This window comes from Balaenoptera musculus, chromosome 8 (genome assembly GCF_009873245.2).
Source record: "Balaenoptera musculus isolate JJ_BM4_2016_0621 chromosome 8, mBalMus1.pri.v3, whole genome shotgun sequence".
In the NCBI taxonomy this organism is placed as follows: Eukaryota; Metazoa; Chordata; class Mammalia; order Artiodactyla; family Balaenopteridae; genus Balaenoptera; species Balaenoptera musculus.
The window spans coordinates 102,387,532-102,408,907 of NC_045792.1; the positions used below are offsets into that span (position 1 = coordinate 102,387,532).

The following is a 21,376-nucleotide window of genomic DNA, read 5'->3' on the forward strand; positions in this document are numbered from 1 at the left end:
CCTCTAGTTTAAAAATATTCTCAAGGCTTTCTTGACGAACAAAAACAGAAACATGTTCTATGGATGTGTTCTGTCACCACTCAGGTGACATAAAGTTCTAGATATATTTCTACTAAATGAAGATTTTTATTGTCTTTATTGTGTATAGTGAAGTTTCCCCCTATACTTGCATATATGTGTATATATGTGTATGAATATATACTAATGTATGGGTCTGTATAGGTGTACATACATATATCTCTCTCTCAAGGTCTCCTACCATTTCTAATAGTTTTTGTTTGTATTTAGCTGCTATGCTGTTTTCTTTCATTTTGGGCCACGGTGTGTGGCTTGCTTCCAGGGATATTAGTTCCCCGACCAGGGATGGAACCCAGGCCACGGCAGTGAAAACGCCAAGTCCTAACCACTGGACTGCCGGGAAATTCCCGATGCTGTTTTCTGACACAGGTTTACAATGATTTCATTGTCTTCATAAATGGTAACTTTTATCATTACATAATGTCCCTTTTTTTCTAGTTAGTGTTTTTAACCTAAATCCCACCTTCTCTCATATTAATAGCACCATTTGTTTTTGCTTTCTGTTTCCATCTGCTTGGATTTATCGTGCGCATCTTATTTGGGGTTTTCTGTGGTCTTACTTTCCCCCTCCTCCTCTTTCTTCCCTTCTTTTGGATTAATTTTTGCCTTCCCCCTTTTTCTCATTATTTGTTTATTCTTTTTGTGGTAACCCTGGACTTTTCACATGTATTCTTATAACAGAATCTAAATTTAATAATCATCCCACTCTCCTGAATAATAAAGGACCTCAGAATGCTTTAACTCCTAACATAACCCATCCAACTTATGCACTATTATTGTCTGGTCTTTTTTTTTTTTTATTGTCTGGTCTTTTAACCTCTAAAATTAGACATTATTATTATTGTTTCATAGTCAATATTTGGATTTGCCCACATAATTAACAATTTCTTTGCTCATCATTCCTTCTTATTTGTTAATGCTAAAGATAATTTTAATTTTGAAATGATTTTGTACTTATAGAAAATTGTAAGAATAGTACAAATAGCTTTTTCCCCCCGCTGAACCATTCAAGAGTACATTGCCAATCTGATGCCCCATGATCTCAGATAGTTTATAGTGTATTACCTACAAACAAGGACATTCTCCTGCATAACCACAAGGCACCATCAGAATCAGGAGGTTAAAACTCACATGTTATTGCCATCTAATCAACAGAACCCCCCTTTCAAGCTTTGGCAATTTCCCGGTAACGTCCTTTACAGCCATAGGATCCAGTCCAGGATCACAAATACAACTAAATACAACAAAATAAGTTGTATTTAGTTGTCTGGTCTGTTAAGTCTCCTTCAATCTGTGACAGTTTCTCAGTCGTTCCTTTTTTTTTTTTTTTAATTTTATTTATTTATTTTTGGTTACATTGGGTCTTCATTGCTGCACGTGGGCTTTCTCTAGTTGCGGCAAGCGGGGGTTACTCTTCGTTGCGGTGTGTGGGCTTCTCATTATGGGGGCTTCTCTTGTTTCAGAGCACAGGCTCTAGGCACGTGGGCTTAAGTAGTTGTGGCTCGTGAGCTCAGTAGTTGTGGCTCACGGGCTCTAGAGCGCAGGCTCAGTAGTTGTGGCGCACGGGCTTAGTTGCTCCGCGGCATGTGGGATCTTCCCGGACCAGGGCTCGAACCCGTGTCCCCTGCATTGGCAGGCGAATTCTTAACCACTGCGCCACCAGGGAGGCCCTCTCAGTCTTTCCTTGATGTCCATAACCTTGACCCTTTCCAAGAGTAGAGGTCAGCTATTTTGTAGAATGTCCCTCCAGTCGGGTTTGTTTAATGTTTCCTTTTGATTAGACTCAGGTTATACATTTTTGGCTGGAATATCACAGACCTTGTGTTATGTTTTCCTCTTTGTATCTGATCAGAGAGAACACAACTTGAATTTGTCCCATGACTGGTGATGTGACATCGTGACTTTGATCACTTGACTAACGTGGTATCTGCCAGGCGTCTCCACTGTAGAGGTACTCACTTTCCCCTTTGTAATTATGTGCTTTGTGGGGAAGAACTCTGAGGCTCTGTAAGTATCCCTCCATCTTCAAACTTTTACCCACCAGTTTTAGCATCTATTGATACTTCTAGGTTAAATGATTAATAACTATGATGGTTGTCAAACGATAATTTTTCTAATCCCATCATTCTTTCTACATTTATTAGTTGGCTTTATTTATTTATTTGGCTGTACTGGGTCGTAGTTGCGGCATGCATGTGGGATCTAGATCCCCGACCAGGGACCAAATCTGGGCCCCCTGCCCTGGGAGCGTGAAGTCTTAGCCACTGGACCACCAGGGAAGTCCCTATGAGTTGGCATTTTAGTGTAAATAGTTTTTTTTCTCCTCATTTATTTATTCATTCATTTTTAGCTGTATGTCTTTCTGTTTCATTCCATAGGTTCTAAACTGTTATTTTCATTATTTATTTTGATGTTCAGTTATCTCAGAGCCAGTGGGAGCCCCTCAGAGCTGGCTCCCCTGTCCTTTTGATTTATCCCCATCAACTTCTGAGCACATCCTTATTTTCTGGCACAAAAGATGTTATAGGCTCATCTTGTACTTTTCATGCCTCTGTCTTGAAATTGGCCATTTCCCCAAGAAGCCCTGTTTCCTGTTAGGGGAGAAACTGAGCTCTGTGCGCTGGGCAGGTTGATTGCTATTGCTTCCAGGCCCTGTCGGTGGATAAAGCTAGGCAAGATATGCATGTATACACACATTTATATCTACACCCATTTCTGTATCTATCCATAAGTATCGAAAACCATGATTTCACCTCTCCAATGATAACCTAACACACAGGGTTCCTGCCAGTTTTCTCCCTTTCAGTATTTGTAACCCCTTGTCTGACAGGGAGAAACCAGGCTTCCATTCTTCCCCATATTTTGCTTAGTTGATCAATCTCTTCTCAGTAACCAATCTACCACTGTGTTGCCACATGCCGCCCAGAGGCTGGCACTGTGGCCCTGGCAGCGACACATGCTGACGGACACAGGTGTGCTGTATTGGTGATGCAAGTATCAAAAGCGCTGTTACTGTCGCTGCTGACATGGGCTCCCAAACTGGTGACCAACTCTCAGTAAAATCGGAACTCGACAAAGTACAATTTCCCAGCATTTCTCATAAGAGTTGCAGTCCTGAAAAATCAAGTGTTTAGTAAAAAAAAAGCAAAAAACCATATAAAATGATGCTGGGTTTTAGGTGCTAAATAATTATAAACAGGGTCTTGTAATAAAAATTAATTTTGAAATTATAATTCTGTAACATTTAAAAACCACGGTACATTTATAATGATTTTAAATGATTGAAAATCCAATCCAGGGACATTTGGAAGTCTTGCAGGATGGGGTGGAGGAGATTCTTGCCCATCTCAGAAGCCCACCCAGTCACTGTGACACATACAAAGTGCCTCCCTGAGCTCCCTGTCCCCCATGTTTCCGGTTCTGCCCATCGAGAACTGGGTTTAGAGCACGAGCTGGGCCGGCACTGTGAGTGGTACCAGCTTTTCCGACTGCCTGCGGGTCTTGCCACCTCTGTAGGGCTTTTATAAGGCTGTGGCTTGTGTTGTGGAGCAAAGTGGGTCATGGTCTTGGAAAGAACAGTGCTCGTTGGGCTTCTCTTCAAACAGGCACTGGGGATGGCTTTAGCAGGTCTGGCAACGTAGGAACCTCAGCCTCTGTGTTACCAAGCTCAAGCTTGTACTTCTCGCCGCATGATAGGCCAATAAATTGAGAGACGAGTTGCTGGGGCAAGGAATAGGGACTTTATTCGGAAAGCCAGCAGACCGAGAAGATGGTGGACTACTGTCCCAAAGAACCATATTCCCCAAGTTAGAATTCAGGCTTCTTTTATACTAAAAGGGACAGGGGTAAAGCCCTGGTTCCAGCCAGACTCCAAAGGGGATGCGTTAATTTCTTCCCTCCTACAGCCACTCACAGGTGGGCCTGGTCAGGATGTTTCCTATGAACTAAACAAAGGTATCTTAGCTTAACACTGGTTACCTGGGAGGCAGGGATCTCAGAGATGGGCCATTATGTATAATTTAAGCTTATAGGCAACATCTCTTTAGTGATAAACTTGTAATAGAATACACAGTTTCTTCCCTATTACCCCAGCTCACTAGAGCAGGATGTGGAACAGAGAAAGGCTGGGAAGGGCCTGATTAAAGGTGGGAAGAGGCACTTCCTCACCTTCCCCAGTGAGAGAAGATGCCCATGACCACTCATTCATAAAACACCTCCAGAGATGTGCCTGCCGTGGCCCAGAGTGTGCGGTGGGCCAGATGTCGGAGTCCTGCCCCCTAGAGTGGGCAGCCTGGCTATGTGTGGGGTGTGGAGACAGACAATAAACAAGAAAACAAGTAAACATATGCATATCAACCATCATGGTGATACTAGAAAAGCTTTATCAAAAGTCCATGTTCTTTTTTAACTTGTCCAAAAAGAATTTGTGTGAGAAACACAAAGGGAAAAAAAAACACACTGAGGCTGAGGAGCAAAGAGAACAAAGAAGCAGTTCATTGAGGCAAAAGGCAAAAGGACTCAGAGAAGACTGTGGGCATCCTCAGGAGTGAGGGGCACCCTGCAGGGTTTTTCATCTTATTTTTAGCCCTTTGAACGGGTTGGGGTCTTTTTGATTAAGGGTGGAATATTCATTGTGGGGAGGGTTGAGGTGTGGCCTAGTTTGCACCAGGTTGCATCAGCCCCAGGTCTTGCACATCTGTCTCCTGTAGCCACCTTACTTGTGCTTTAAGAGCTGTCTTCCCTTACTAGTTGAGTGCCACACATGGAAGGTCGTACAGGGTCATCAGCAACCTGTGCCTTTCTATTCTGCATGTTCCATGGTTTCACGTCAGAGTTTCTTGTTCAGATGCTATAAAGTTTCTGTCTTAGATGCCATTTCTCCACATGTCATGGCCTAATTAAGTGCAAAACAAGGATGTGGCTCTGCCTTCTGCCTTCTGCCTGTACATGAAGAGACTGTCCTTGGGCTCAGCCCTGCCTTTCCTGCCTCAACGCGAAAGAACAAGTGGGGGCCCTGAGAGGATAAAACAGGAGGATTCAGGGGCCACTTAAAGCTGAGGAGGGGAGGATGGGGAGGTGCCTGCATGAAGGTCTATTCTCTCCTCAGGGTTATTTCTCAGGGGTGGGCAGGGCTAAGGGCGTTGAGGGGCCCAAGCCACCCTTGTCCCTGAGGCTGCGGGTCTCCTGCCAACACTGGCAGTGACGTAATATTCAGTGGGAGCCTAAAGGTACTAAAAGTCTTTGCACAAAGAGGAAAGCGTTGGGAGTATAGTGGGAATAGGGTGGGGATCTGGGCTGGAGAGGCTCAGAACGCAGATGATGGGAAGTGCAGGTTGGTTAATAAGCAAAGGTATTTTGAAATTCCAGCAAAATACAGCATTCTTGGAGAGAAGTCCCCTTAGGTTCTCCCCTTTGGTGACAAACCATCATGGAGATGCACCAGAGAAGACAGGAACAATTTAAACAACTTCCCAACTTTTTTTTTTTTTTAATTTATTTTTGGCTGCGTTGGGTCTTTGTTGCTGCACGTGGGCTTTCTCTAGTTGCGGCGAGCAGGGGCTACTCTTGGTTGCGGTGCGCGGGCTTCTCATTGCAGTTGCTTCTCTTGCTGCAGAGCACGGGCTCTAAGTGCACGGGCTTCAGTAGCTGTGGCACGCGGGCTCAGTAGTTGTGGTGCACGGGCTTAGTTGCTCCGCGGCATGTGGGATCTTCCCAGCCCAGGGCTCAAACCCGTGTCCCCTGCGTTGGCAGGTGGATTCTTAACCACTGCACCGCCAGGGAAGCCCCAACTTCCCAACTTTTAACTTAGACCCAAATTCAGTGACCTCATTCAAATATAGGCCAAATCCCAACAAATCTGACCTCCTTCCCCCCCTCCCCTGCCAACCCCCCTCCAGCAGTCAAGGGATAAATCACAAAATGTGTGGTGCGGGGAGCAGCCTCTGATTGGTGGACTCGGGTCATGTGGTCCTTGACGGCTGACCCCATAGACTGAGGATCCAAAATGGCACCCAGAGCCTGCCTGTGGGTTGGGGGAGGGAAGCAGGATCCCGAGGAACCAAGAAGGCTGCACCACATTGTCTTTTTTTTTTTTTTTTTTTAATTTAACTTTTAATATTAAGTGAAGAGAAACATTTAAATACACAAAAAGCAAACCATTTACTACCTACTATGTAACTTACTTTTTATCGAAAGTATCTTGCGTTCGTGACTGATGCTTTCTGGGTAACGCCATACATTTTAACATTAAAGGTTAAATTATTTTTTACATGCAAGTAGTGTTTATGGTTTTCCCCACATAGGATTACTGATTATAAAAAGATGACACACCACATGGCTTAAGTGTCTCTTTTAATAGAAAAGCCAGCAAACTGTCTAACTCTGTTTCCTCCCAAACCACAAACTGAGTAGTAAATGAGCCTCTAGCCAACATATTCAAAGCTGAGAGGGTTAAAAATGCAAAAACAAGTCCTCAGATCCAATTAAGGGAGCCCTGCTACATACAGGCTAATCAATACCAGTGGAGTCCAGGAAGCTGGAAGACATTCTGATAACCCCACTCTGATAACATTTACCTCAATTAACCTTTTTCCAGTTTCCAACTCATGAATAAAGATAATACGTTGTTAATTCTATTTCAGAAAAATTTTTGCAAGTTGTTTTATTTACAATGCCAACTTTTAAAAGTCACTAAACTAAACTGAACAATAAACTAGGCATAAATTGCTTTACAAAAAGAGGGAAAGCCCAAAATGCCACTTTCTATAGAGAACCCACAGTTCAATTTTATTCAGAGCCAAGAAAAAAGAACTTTTGATCATACTAGAAGAAACTGAGCCATAAGTTTGGAATCTGTACTGAAACTACACATGCAATGAGGACAACATTCTGCTAATACAACTGATTTGCTGCTGCATTTGTGGACCGTTTTTCTAATATTAACAATTATAAACAAAGCAGTGCAACTAGTATTTGGAACAATCCTTACCAGTGTTACAGCATCAGACACAATATTTCACTTCTCCTCACACCACTGGTTCTCTTTGCGTACCTGGGCTTCCTCTTCTTCAGTAAAATCATTTTTGATATTGAATGTCTTTCGAATCTCCTCAGTTTTCCCCTTGATCATATTGGCAACAGTCTTGCAGGTAACATCAAGCAAACCTTTGATGTCTAAGTAGTTTGCTGCCAGTATAAGCTCAAAAAGTGCTCCTTGGTCAACTTTCAGGAATTCTTGATCCCAAGCAGGAATATCATCTGTTCGCTTTTCTTTGTTCTCATCATCCTCAGGAGGAGGATCAACCTTGTGGTGGGTGCACCGCTGAGTGACCTTTTTTAATATTGCTGCATGAACATTTGGCAAGGGGACTGGATCATCTCCTTCATCATCCATTCCCAAATCTTCCAACGTGGTCTTAATCGTCACAGATTGTTTTGCAATTTCAACAGCAACTTCAAATATCTCTCCGTCAGAACTCTGCAACTTAATTGAAGGCACGGTGTTAGGATTCAAGGAGATGGCTGGCGAGAGGCTGATGAGAGCAGGGCGGCGTCTGCAAAAAGAAAGACAGAAAAGCGGAGAACAAGGCCAACCCACCATGTTGTCTTAACGCCTCAAGTGTCCCAGATGGTAGATTCTTGAGCGGCCTAAAGGGAAGATGTCTAAGGACGGTGTAAATTTTGCTCCTTCCTTCCCCACAACTCTAGAGCTTTCTTTATTGTAAAAAAATTTTCCTTTTCCAAGCTTTCAAAACTTTTGAAATGTATGATTTTAAAATCAGGTTTTAAAATGCCCATTAAAGAAATTGGAAAATATACAAAAAGGAAAAACATTAAGTATGCATTTGTTTCCATTTTATCATGTGTTTATAGACCGGAGTATAGACTCTGTAATCGTATCTCCTACCGCTCCCCACGACTTCATCCCTTCCTCCCTGTCTCCTTGCTCTTCATCAGCACCGTCTCCTACCCTGAGATCTCTGCACTGCTCTTCCCTCTGCCACGAATGCATTTCCCAGACATCTGCGTGCCTTCCTCCCTCACCTCTAAGTCTTTGCTCACACACCGCCTTTGTGCTGATGCCTGCCTTGACCACCCTACTTAAAATTGCGTTCTGACCACCCTAATCCCCATTGCAGCACTCTGCTTTGTCTTTCTTCTGTAGTGCCCCTCATTCTCAGCATACTAGCTCATTTCTTTATTTATTGTAATTCTTGTTTACTGTCTGTCTCTCCCTGCTAGACTGTAAGCTCCAAGAGGGCAGAGATCTTTACTGTTTTCTTCATGGGTGCATCCCAGCATCTAGAACAGTGCCTGTCACATAGCAGGCGCTTAATAGATTTTTGCTTGATGAATTAATGAAAACTGGCTTATATTTATTGAGTACTTACTCTAAGCCAGGCACTGTGCCAAGTACTTTACATCCTTCCAACACCTCTTGAAGAAAGTTTTAATAAACTCATTTTACAAACAAGCAACCCTAGGCACAGAGAGGGTAAGCAACTTGCCTGAGAACACACAGCTAGTAAATGGCAGTGCCAGGGCAATTCATCCCTGCCCTGGCTGGTGTGTGTGTGTGTGTGTGTGTGTGAGAGAGAGAGAGAGAGTGAGTGAGAGAGAGGGCACAGTACCAGAGGAGCCCAAACAGACCATCCTGGCTGATCTGAGAGGAGAGTGATGGCTTTCCTCAGGCAGTGACATGATTTGGGCAGAGAATGTGGGGGGGGGGGACAAGAGAGAACTCAGGAAGAGCAGCTAGGAGGCTGCCGTACTTGTTTAGCTGAGAGGTGATGGTTCCCTGCATTAGGGGGTGGCCAGGGAGATGGGGAGAAGTGGTAGAGGTGGACCACAGGATTTGGTAATAGACTGAATGAAGGGTGTTTAGATCGGGTTCTCGCAGATCGTGAGATGGGGCTCACGTGCAAAAGACTGACTGAGGAAGCGCTACCAGGAGAAGCTAGAGGGAGAGCGGGGAAAGCAGGATAAGGAAGATGAAGCCAACAGAGGTGCAATCACAGGGATATTCAGTTAAAAGTGGCTCCAGGAGCTGGAGAAAATGGCAGACCCAGCCCAGGAAGGAAGCCCGCAGTGGCTGGGGGAGGGACACACAACCAGGAAAGAGGGTCTGAGGGGATCAGGTGAGCAAGGACAGCGTTCGCTGCAAGGGGGGGAGAGGAAAAGGTGGACTCGAAGGTGGCCCCCAGGTTACCTGCATCCAGGTGCTGCTGCTGCCGTTACTGAGATGGAGGAAGACCCGGGAGGATGGAGGACGGGACCTGTTAAGTTTGAGAGGCCCATTATACAGCCCAGTGCCAACGTCAAGTAGACAGTTGGTGTGAGTTTGGCGCCTGGGTTGGAGATACACATCTGGGAGCCATCAGGGCACAGCTGGTGTCTGAAGCCATGGGACCATCCGGAGGTGACTGGTCAGATGCAATGACAGTGCATCTTTTACTTAAGGACCCCACTTACCTCTCCGCCCTTCCCCTCGTTCTGGTCTGGCCACACCCCTTCTCCCAGAATGCCCCACACTCCATCCTGCCACAGGGCATTGGCACATGCTGCTCCTTCTGCTGGGATCCTCTTGCCTGCCTCCCTCACTTACTTGATTTCTACTCATGCTGAAACCCTTGGCTCTGGCATGGCTTCCTTGGGGGGCTGTCTCTGACCTCTGCGGCCACATCAAAGCCCCCTGTATACCCTGTCCTGTGAACTTGTACCCTCTTTGGGAACAGCGGCCACAGTTGTCAGTTTACACCCGTTTATGTGATTTGGTGGGTTTTGTCCACCATTGGCCCCTCCGCCCTTTTCCTCCGTGCCTGATGGGGAAACGAGATCCCACAGCCCCGCTCTCACGGTGCTGTTCCTGTCACAGAAGCTTGTGCATTGGTCCCCAAAGCTCCCCAGTGAAGCCCAGGGGCTTTAGCCAGGGATTGGGCCCCCTGCTTCCAGCCTGCCATTTGTCCAGCTTCATCCCTCGCTCAGATGTTCTCCGCCCTGAGCAGACTGCATGCCTTTCTGCCCAGATGCTGTGTGACCCAGTTAGGCGGCCTCCCTGTCCCCATTGCTGAGTGCCGGCGCCAGCATCCATCTTAGTAGCCCTTCCACGTGCCTCCCCCTCGCCGGTCTCCGCAGCCCTCCCGCCTGGAAGTACCGCTTTTCTCCTCTGTATTCGCTCTGTGCTCTATGTACAGGCTCCACAAGCCCTTAGCACATCCAGCCCTTCTGGAACACTTCTTGGCAGATCTACCCTGTGTCCTTTGTCTTCTGAGGGCAGCTGCCAGGCCTGATCCAGCTCACTCTCCCCTGGAACAGAGCCCAGCTCTGACATGCGCTGGCAGGGGTGGGAGGAATGGACTCAAGCTTCAGTGTGTGCACGTCCCTGGAGCTCAAAATGTGACAGCATGTCCTTACCTGGTGTCCAGAAGATCCCCTTGTTGAGGAGAAGAGACAAAATCTCAGGCAGGATCCTGGATCAGCTGGGTCACCCTGACCTTTAGGCATAAGCCCTGCAAATCACGGTGTTGTTATTTTGTTTTGTTTTATCAAGCGTAGTCTGAAAATTTTAGTAATCTGAGAAAATATCCCAGCTACGTGTAAAAGAGTCAGCTGAGAATAACTGAAAGAATCATGTGCATTATTGTATGTAAAAGAGGTCTTTTGACGTTGTGGGGTTTTTTTAATTGGGTAAAATATACATAACATTAAATTTACTATTTTAACCATTCAGTGGCATTAAATACATTCATATAGTGGTGCAACCGTCACCACCATCCACCTCCAGAACTTTCTCATCTTCCCCAACAGAAACTCTGTACCCGTTAAACAATGGCTCCCCATTCTCCTCTTCCCCAGCCCCTGATAACCTCCATTCTACTTCCTGTTTCTATGAATTTGACTCTAGGGACCTCATATGAGTGGAGTCATACAGTGTTTGTCCTTCTGTGACTGGCTTATCCCTTGGCATAATGCCTTCAAGGTCCATCAGTGTTGTAGCATGTGTCAGCATTTCATTCCCTTTTAAGGCTGAATGATAGTCCATTGTATGTTTATACCACTGCACTGGCTATCTTTTCATATCTTCTGTATTCTTGATACTCTGGCATTGCTGGCCTTGATCCTGGAGCGTCTGCCTCTCTCAGGGCTTACTGATTCCTGGAGATAGCAAAAGACTTCCCTGTGAGTGCACCTTTGATGTACAAACCAGCAAGCCAGGGCCCACACGCCCAACCATCCCCTTTATCAAACTCTCGCCCTGCCCTAAATCACCCCAGGGCCAGGTGCTGAATAACTTGGGACCGCATCTATAGCCCAGATCCTGCTGAAATTATTCAAACTATCCAACCCTAGGCTTACTCAGGGTAACTACCCTCCTCTCCCAATCTCTCCCACAAAAACCCCAATAAAGGCTCAGGGCCACGCTCTTCCTTTTCTTCTCTCTTCTGCCTTCCGACTGACACTGGTGCTCCCCTGAGTGGCCCTGTCTGGAGTTTCATGCCTCCTGTTTCTAGGGATCTGTGAGTATAAATTTCTTCCTTCATGACAATCATTTCTGAGTCTGTGTGTCTTACCATACCTGATTAAAAAAATCCTGGGTATGTTTTAACAAAATCACATTTTATTTATCCATCCATCCACCAGTGGACATTTGGGGACATTTGGGTTGTTTCTGCCTTCTGGCTGTTGTCATTTTTTTAATGAAATATTTCAAGCATGCAAAAAGAAGTAGCAAGAATAGTATAATGGGGCTTCCCTGGTGGCGCAGTGGTTGAGAATCTGCCTGCCAATGCAGGGGACACAGGTTCGAGCCCTGGTCTGGGAAGATCCCACATGCTGCAGAGCAACTGGGCCCGTGAGCCACAATTACTGAGCCTGCGCGTCTGGAGCCTGTGCTCCACAACAAGAGAGGCCACGATAATGAGAGGCCCGCGCACCGCAATGAAGAGTGGCCCCCACTTGCCTCAACAAGAGAAAGCCCACGCACAGAAACGAAGACCCAACACAGCCATAAATAAATAAATAAATAAATAAACCCGAAGTTTAAAAAAAAAAGAATAATATAATGAACATCCATGGACAGCCACCTAACTAAAGACACCCCACGCTGCCACACGACGTGTGTCCCTAACTGCCCTCTCTCTCCTTATGGATGGTTCTCTCTCCTCCATTAGTATTATCCATCCCAGCAAGGATGCAACTTTTCCTCCATAGGAAATTCCTCATAAACAGTATGTGGTATCGTCTTGTACGTTTTTGAATTTTGTAGAGACAGCGTATACGATACCTGCAGCAATGCGTTTTTTCCATTCAGCGTGATGTGTCTGAGATTACCCCATGTTGACGGATGCTGCTCTAGTTTGTTCATTTTACCTGGCCGTTCAGTATTCCATTGTTTGAATTTACCTTAACTTCCTTATCATTCTCCTATTGATGGGCATTCCGGATATTTCCAAGTTTTTCACTAAAACGTGAACATCCGTGTGTGTGTGTGTGTGTGTGTGTGTGTGTGTGTGTGTGTCCCCATCTTGAGGGGACAGACCCAGGTGGGGAACTGGAAGACAGGGATATGTGCGTCTTCATTTTATCAGGTCTGGCTAAACTGTTCTCCAAACCGAGGTAGCAGTTTGCACCTTGAGCAGCAAATATAAGGGTTCCTATTGAGACAGAGAAGCTGACTCCCAGCCCTCAAATTCACACCCAAACCAGACACCCCCTTGACCACGGCTGCCCTCTCAGAAGTGAGAATTCTCTGTGGCTGGTCTTGGTGTTAGTGGGAGAGTGGTTTCCCGGAGCTTCTTTCAGCCATGGAGGCATCTCTTGGTCGGGATGTTTCTGGAGGAAACCCCTTGTTTCTGCTGCAGGAGGCCTGCACTGTGTATAAAGGCAGCAGAGGGAACCTGGCTGACAGCAACAGTTCCTGCCTGTGAGAGCGTCCTCAGGACCAGCACGGTGCCCTGGCTGTCCCGTCCAGGGATGTGCGTGCCAGCCCCTACGTGGCCCTGCGAGTGAGCCTGGCTCCGACGTGGGGCTTGGTGTCCTGCTCATCCCAGGTGAGAATGGCTCTGTCAATTTTCTGGCAGTTGGCGTGGCAGATTTATAGGCATCAAACAAAAACCTATTGTCTTAGTAATACGTTTGTTGTGAAGTGTCTATGTGCTTGTGTGTTCTTACAAGGCAGTTTCAGCAAAGAGGAGGCAAGTTCCTTGGAAATTAGGATATCCAAAGTAACTACTCAGGGCTTCCCTGGTGGCGCAGTGGTTAAGAATCCGCCTGTCAATGCAGGGAACATGGGTTCGAGCCCTGGTCCGGGAAGATCCCACATGTCGCGGAGCAACTAAGCCCGTGTATCACAACTACTGAGCCCACGTGCCACAACTACTGAAGCCTGCGCGCCTAGAGCCCGTGCTCCGCAACAAGAGAAGCCACCGCAATGAGAAGCCCGCGCACCGCAACGAAGAGAAGCCCCCACTCACCGCAGCTCAAGAGCCCGTGCGCAGCAATGAAGACCCAACACAGCCAAAAATAGATAAATAAAAATAAATAAATTCAAAGTAACTACTCAAATCAGGCCCTTTGATATTGCTTTAAGAAATCTGTTTTGCCCATAAAATCATGGCTCTGCTGTTTGTGCCCTTCTGTTGACATTTTTTCCACTTTTCCGATAGCAGCCTCTTCCACTTTCCCTTCTGTAATTCAAAACTGTAATCGTTAAGTCATCGGAAAATTGTTTTTGTAATATTCTAAAGTGAAATACTTGCAAATATGTACTTTTTAGAACGAGTGTAAATTTTAAATTCAGGACTAAAGTAACATTTTATGTGTAATTTTGTCTGTACCGTAAATCATGAAGTGTTTTATTCTCTATTCTTTGAGCAAGTCTCAGTTGCCCTGTGTTTTCATGAGATTGGAATTGCTGGTTACGTGGTTTGATGGGCTCCAAAGATGTTCTTTGGGCTGTATATGCTGGAAGCATCTGCTTGTGGAGCTGGTGCCACCCCATGCCTTCCCAGCTGTGGGCACGAAGGGCGCCCGGGGCTGGTTGGTGCCACAGGTCTGGTAAAACCTGTGATGGGCTCTGGCGCCACCCTTGTTAGGGGTCTCAGCCCCTTGCAGAGTTCTCTCAATGTGCACCCCCCCCGAATATTCCTGGATAGCCCACTGTGCTTATGTCCAGGCAGCTACCAGCTGGCTTCTGCTGGGCGCCAACACCAGTCAGCACACCAGTGCCTGCCTCTGCAAGGCCAAGCGGTCCCTTCCCTTGGCCCAGCCTCCTGGTTTCTGCCCTCCCAGTGCTCCAGGTGGCAGGTGGGGGAGAAGGCCCCCCTCCCTGGTCTGCAGAAGGGATTAGGCCTTGCCGTTGAGCCCTCTGTGCCCAGAAGATTTCAAGAACAGCTGTTTCAGGCTTCCCCTCTAGGACCCAGATGTGCCCAGGCTGGGCAGGGGCCCTGGCTGAGCGGTGGACACGTGGCCATGATCGTGGGCGCCCCCTGCAGTGCACTCCACTTGTTAATGGGTCAGCCCCTCCTGCCTGCTCTGATTCCCTGTTCTTTGAAGAAATAGACTTCCGGGGCTGCCTCTCCATTTGCCAGAAACGTCTCCACCCCAGCTTGAGCTCACTGTACTTGGAGTGCAGTTTCCTCAAGTCCGGCAATGCATATGGCCTGCTTAATTGTGTTCTTGAATGTTGAGTGTCTCAGACCCTTCCTTGGAGCATCATTCTGATGCTGTTTCCCATCAGGTGCAGCTGAGCACAGGGATGGGCCGTGGGGACACCTTTGGAGAGCCCACAGCGGGGGAGGGGGGAGGTGTGGGGGGTAGGAGAAGGTGGAGACATGAGCACTAGTCTCCAAACTTCCTCTGGCCCTACTTTTTTTTTTGGCTGTGCCTCGCTGTCTGCGGGATCTTAGTTCCCCGACAACCAGGGATTGAACCCGGGCCACCGCAGTGAAAGTGCCAAGTCCTAACCACTGGAGCGCCAGGGAATTCCCAAACGCCCCACCGCCCCCACCACTTCTTCAACCAGGAGTGAGTGGTGGTACTAGTTCACCTTTAAGGACTCTTTAAGCTCTTTAAAAACTACTTAGGGATGGAATCAAAAGTTTATTTATTTATTTATTATGTTTTAAAACCGCGGTTAAGGGATAGATTCGACAAACATCCGAGACACCTCTCTCTTCCGTGACCTCGTTTGCAATGCTCATCCATTTTCTGCCTTTGTTCTTTGTTAATAAATGCATTTATGGTTCTGAAGTTCCCTACAAGTACCCCTTTAGCTGCATCCCACACATTTGGAGAGTGTTCACTGCTATTCAGTTCTGTTTATTTTTAGATTTCCATTATGATTTCTCAATTGACTCAAGAATGATTTAGAGGTATAGGGTTAAAACAATTTTGTTTTCTTTTTTTGGTAGGGAGATAGGCAATGCATTCAAAAGTTTCAAAATCCAAAAAACCTAAAAGTTCTACAAGGAAAACTGTCACTTTTTCCCCGTCCCCCCTGCCAGACACCCATAAGCAACTAATATTAGTCATTAACTGAGTTTATGTCTCAGATATAGTTCAAAATGTGTGTAGATGAGCATATAAACATATTATTTGCATTTGTAAATATGCATATATTCCTTTCCCCCTTCTTAGACAAATCCTATGCCTTAGTTCTGAAGTGTGTTTTAGTTTGTCCTTAACAGTTTATATTAGGGATTATTCCACATCAGTATGTAAAGAGCTTTTCATTTGTTTTTACAGCTGCATAGTATTCCATCAATTAAACATACCATTTTCTAAATACCCAGTTTAGTTCTCTATTGACGTACGTTTATTTTGTCTATGGTTTTTCAAATTTATAAACAATGTTGCCATAAAAAACCCTTTTGGGGGGATTATTTCACAGTGGGCAAGCGTATCACCAGAAATGGAATTGCTAGGTCAAGTGTATGTGCAACTGAATTTTGATAGCTATTCCAAATGCCTTTCATTGAGGCTGTTCCAATTTATATATCCAGCAGCATAGCATGAGGTTCTATTTACCCCTTAGCTTTGCCAGCAGCATCCTATCAAATTTTGGTTCTTTGTTGATCTACTAGTGAATAATGTTATATTTTCTCTTTAACCTGAATTTCTCTTATTCTGAGTAAAGGAGAGCGAATTTTATATGTTCTAAAGTTATTCATATGGATCTTGGTTTCTAAATGCTATTCTCCAATAAAAGGAATTAGGACTCCTTGGAGAAAGGGCTGATTCCCTGGGGCAGGAAACATAAGCCTGGAGCATCTTGTAGTGTCAGAATTAAAGAAGTGCTAAAAACAAAACAAAACAAGAAACAACCTACAATAAATAGGAGAATGTCAAAGGGTCTCAGGAGCCAACTGAAAAAGCTCCCAATGGTCAAAGCTGGAACTATTTGAGCAGCAAAATAAATGCAATATTGGACTACCTTTGAAACTTTTCTGTATATCTAAGATTATTCCTAGATAACAAGTTTATTTTTTTAAAGTTATTGTATTTCTTTTTTTATGAATCATTATCTCCTTTGCCAAGTTTTTTCTTTTGGTTGTTAGTCTTTCTTGTTTATTTGTAGCAGTTCTTTATATATTAGGATTTGACTGTAATGTTAATTATACATATTTTCCCCAGTTTGACTTTGTCTTTCAATTTTACTTAGTCATTTTTCCCCACTCAGAAATGTTTCAATTTATATTGTCAAATTTATTCTTTTTTTGTGTGCATTTTATGGCTTTTAAGTTTGCATTATAGTTGGAAGTTCTTCCCCACTCCAAAATTGTAAAATAATTCTCTCATGGTTTACTCAAGCGCTTTTACTTAAGAAGAGTGTTTTTTAAATTTCCAACATTATATGATACAAACTTTAATTTCTAAAACTGTATCAGTTAGAGCAGTCAGGAGACAGAAACCACTCCAGTTATTTGAACAGAGAAGATTTAATATAAAGAATTCTTGGGACTTCCCTGGTGGCGCAGTGGTTAAGAATCCACCTGCCGATGCAGAGGGCACAGGCTGGATCCCTGGTCCAGGAAGATCCCACATGCTGCGGAGCAACTAAGCCCCCGCGCCTAGAGCCCGTGTTCCGCAACAAGAGAAGCCACTGTAATGAGAAGCCCCTGCACAGCAATAAAGAGTAGCCCCAGGGCTTCCCTGGTGGCGCAGTGGTTGAGAGTTTGCCTGCCAATGCAGGGGACACGGGTTCGAGCCCTGGTCTGGGAGGATCCCACATGCCGCGGAGCAACTGGGCCTGTGAGCCACAACTGCTGAGCCTGCGCGTCTGGAGCCTGTGCTCCGCAGCAAGATAGGCTGCGATAGTGAGAGGCCTGCACACTGTGATGAAGAGTGGCCCCCGCTCGCCGCAACTGGAGAGAGCCCTCGCACAGAAAGGAAGACCCAACACAGCCAAAAATAAATAAATAAATAAATAAAATTTAAAAAAAAAAATCATTAAAAAAAAAAAAAAAGAGTAGCCCCAGCTCGCCACAACTAGAGAAAGCCCCCGCGCAAATGCAGCCAAAAAACAAACAAAAAGAATCCTTAACTATGTATACAGTTGTTAACTAGGTAACAAAAAAGGTAAAGAGAAAACTCTAAGGTATTAGGGGGTGAGCAACCACAGGAAGCAGCTACCACCCCCAGGGCTGAAGGAACAAAGATAAGAGGCTGGAATCTTTAAACTTAGAATAATGTCCCTCCCTTAGAAACACAGCGGAGGGCCCCTCCTCCAGGTCTGGGGCCCACACCTCTGAGGGGAGGTACTGGCTGCACTGGTGTCTCTGAAGGGTAGAGTGAGGGCATGATGAAGTTGGTCTGCAAGCGTTGGAAAAACTGTGTTGACCTAAAACAATAAAACGGCCAATTACTTTACCAGCAAAATGGGTTTATTCAGCAACAGTGAAGAATTGCAACTAAGGACACACGTTGACTGTGAACCACAGGCAAGTCCGAGAACAAACAAGAGAAGTGTTCTTTTATAGAGGAGAAGGGGGAGCTGGGAGGGGCTGTTTTGTTATAAACAAAGGGTCCATTGGAGGAAACTGGAAGTTCAAAGTGTCGTGGCTTTTCATTGGCTGAGTGTGGCAGTCTCTCATTGGTTGGGCCGTTGCGGGGCAAAGAGAAATTCTTCCTTCCTCCCGCTGGGTGGTAAGTAGCAACGTTCTTCTTGTTGGTTCTGCAATTGAGGTCAAGTGGCAGGTTATGAGAGTTCCCCCTTCTGGCCTCCTGACTTCATTTCAAATGAGGTTTCTGTTTATTAATTTTCACAACTGCAAACTGGATCCCACCCGCTGCTGTGGGCAGGAAATGCTGCTGCTGGGCTGAAGAAGCTTTGCCGGGATAAAGTTCACCAGAACAGGAAGCAAACAGGAAGAAGTCTCTTCTTCCTCCTCCATCTTTGCCCCCTATGGGCAGAACCGAGCAGGGACCCTGCTGACAAAGCAGAAACATTTACTGAGTTCCAGCCCCAGGTTCACAAAGCCAAATGGAGGAGAGTGGTTTGGAGCTGAGACAATAATTTCATAATTGACCTGTTTGCTTCAATGATTTTTGCACACTTCAGTCCATCCTCTTCCATCTTGCAGTGGGACTGAAAATTACAGTGGCTACATAAAAGTGCCTTAGCTTTCTTTTTTTTAAAAATAAATTTATTTATTTATTTATTTAAATTTTGGCTGCGTTGGGTCTTTGTTGCTGTGCGCAGGCTTTCTCTAGTTGCGGTGAGCGAGGGCTACTCTTCGTTGCGGTGCACGGGCTTCTCATTGTGGTGGCTTCTCTTGTTGCAGAGCACAGGCTCTAGGCACGCGGGCTTCAGTAGTTGTGGCACATGGGCTCAGTAGTTGTGACTCGCGGGCTCTAGAGTGCAGGTTCAGTAGTTGTGGCACACGGTCTTAGTTGCTCTGCAGCATGTAGGATCTTCCCGGACCAGGACTCGAACCCGTGTTCCCTGCATTGGCAGGCAGATTCTTAACCACTGCGCCACCAGGGAAGCCCTCAGGCCTTATGGGATTGTTTTCCTTCTTCCTGAAGTACCTCTTTTAGAACCTCCTTTGGTTGGCATCTGTTGCTGGTAAACTCTCGATTTTTGTTTGTAGAATCTTTATTTCACATTAATGACACTTTGAAAACATTATTACACTGTCTTCTGGCTTCCACTGTAGCTGGTGATAAGTCTGTTTTCAGCCTAATTGTCATTGTTTTATTTTTTTTTTTTAGAAATTCACGTTCTTTTATTTATTTATTTATTTATTTTTGGCTGTGTTGGGTCTTCGTTTCTGTGCGAGGGCTTTCTCTAGTTGCGGCAAGTGGGGACCACTCTTCATTGCGGTGCGCGGGCCTCTCACCATCGCGGCCTCTCTTGTTGCGGAGCACAGGCTCCAGACGCGCAGGCTCAGTAATTGTGGCTCACGGGCCCAGTTGCTCCGTGGCATGTGGGATCTTCCCAGACCAGGGCTCGAACCCGTGTCCCCTGCATTGGCAGGCAGATTCTCAACCACTGCGCCACCAGGGAAGCCCCATCATTGTTTTATTGATTATCTATCTTTTCAAAAAACTTGATACATAAATGGAAAGACAATAGGTATATTTAAAAGGACATTAATTTGCGAAGAAATAAATGGCAGACAAAATCCTGATCCATCTCTGAGACCTTAGGCAAGTTTCTTAACCTCTGAGTCCTGTGACTTCATGGTAAGAAGGAATCTGTACTCTACATGGTGGTTGTGGAAATCAGAGAAGCCTCATACATGCCCTGGACAAATAGAGAAACTCCACTGACATGGTTATTTCCATGGATTCCATCTCTTTTCACATTTTTATGACACTTAAAGGTTACAAATTTGAGTCTGTCAACAATGATGTTTAGTGCTTATTTTGAAATATCAAAACATAATTCCAACGATGGCTCATTTTATTATTTCCTGTTATATAGAATTTTCTTTTCGATTAACTTAATAAGGAAGCCTACAAGCCTCTGCTAATTAATTTCTCGGCACCAACTACAGTAGCTCAAATTCAGAATATTATCATGTCAAAATGGAACAAAAGAAGAAAGGGAGTTTTGGGTACTCCTTTGGGCAAGAGACTGGTAATTGTCCTTGGTTTCTATCCACATAGTACTGCACTGGTCCTTTTCATGTACACAGCTATGGTCGGAACAAGAAAACCAACTATTTGGGCTTGACAGCTTTGTGTACAGTTTTTGTTTTTTTTTTTTAAATCACGAATTTTGATTTAGAAGTTTTCCTAAAATGGTGGTCATATTTGTATCTGCATTGGACAACTTGGCATTCAAAACAAGCAGCTTCCCTTTGAATTAAAAGTAGACTATTCATCTGGGGAATTATTTACCTTCAGCAGAGTCGGCTGCTTGCTCATCTGGGCCTTTTAACAGGCCAGCTATCCACTAACTCATCTGTGTTCCTCTGCAAGGAACACCCTTCTCACCCTCGCCACTCAAAAGTTGTGCTCATTTTGAAATCACACCTTTCTCATCTGTTTTAACGTATTGATGTTGTACACGGAAAAAAGACAAGATATATTGAGAAATAAATTGTGTGAGAGGGTTAAGGAGTCCTAAACTATTAACCTATGAAGGTTAGTAATGAAAATGTCTCCCTATTCCTTAAAAGCATGGATGCAAAGGGACAGTATTCTTGATTGGAAAAGAAACCATCACTTCCCACCTACTTACTCAACAAGAAGGTAATTTAATTCTTTGCCTGAACCTTGTTTGCCCAATAGGACACTGTGCAGATGTTACTATTTTCTGATACCTCTTCTCCTTCTGTTCTCAGGTTGTCTTTGTGGATGACATCAACCTGCCTGCTCCAGGGGAATATGGGGCTCAACCTCCTGCTGAGTTACTTAGATGGCAGTTCGATCACTGGAGTCAGAATGACCTAAAAGATTGTTCTGTGATCAGACTGGTGGACACTCAAATCACGTGTGCTCTGGGACCCTCAGGTACATTTTCTGAGTTTGTGATGATTAAGATTGAAAATCACCCTGGCTATATCCGAAGAGGTAGCTGGAGAAAGAAGGAGAAACCCAGTGGGACAATATGGGTCACAATGTTTTCTAAGTGTATACACTGCCACCTGAGGGGGTCCACCACAGGGGCAAACGCTGCAAAGTGGGTGGCCTGGGTCGGGGCCATTCTCCCGCCAACTCTTCCAATCCTTTCCTCCCACCTTCTGGGACTTTGCTCCCCATTTCCTGCGCTGCATCCTGAGAACCCCAGCCCCTTGTCTCATTCCTTAATGTTCCAGCTGTATGAACCATCCCTGATCAAAGATCAACT

General features: G+C 45.2%; 1 protein-coding gene across 1 annotated transcript; it reads right to left on the reverse strand.

Moving 5' to 3' along the window:
* Window positions 1–6,281: 6,281 nt before the first annotated feature.
* On the reverse strand, window positions 6,282–7,678 carry LOC118899610 (S-phase kinase-associated protein 1-like). The gene has a single exon (XM_036861372.1). It carries the CDS (start codon window positions 7,676–7,678, stop codon window positions 7,094–7,096), a length of 585 nt encoding a protein of 194 aa, XP_036717267.1. The 3' UTR covers window positions 6,282–7,093.
* Between the last annotated feature and the right edge of the window lie 13,698 nt (window positions 7,679–21,376).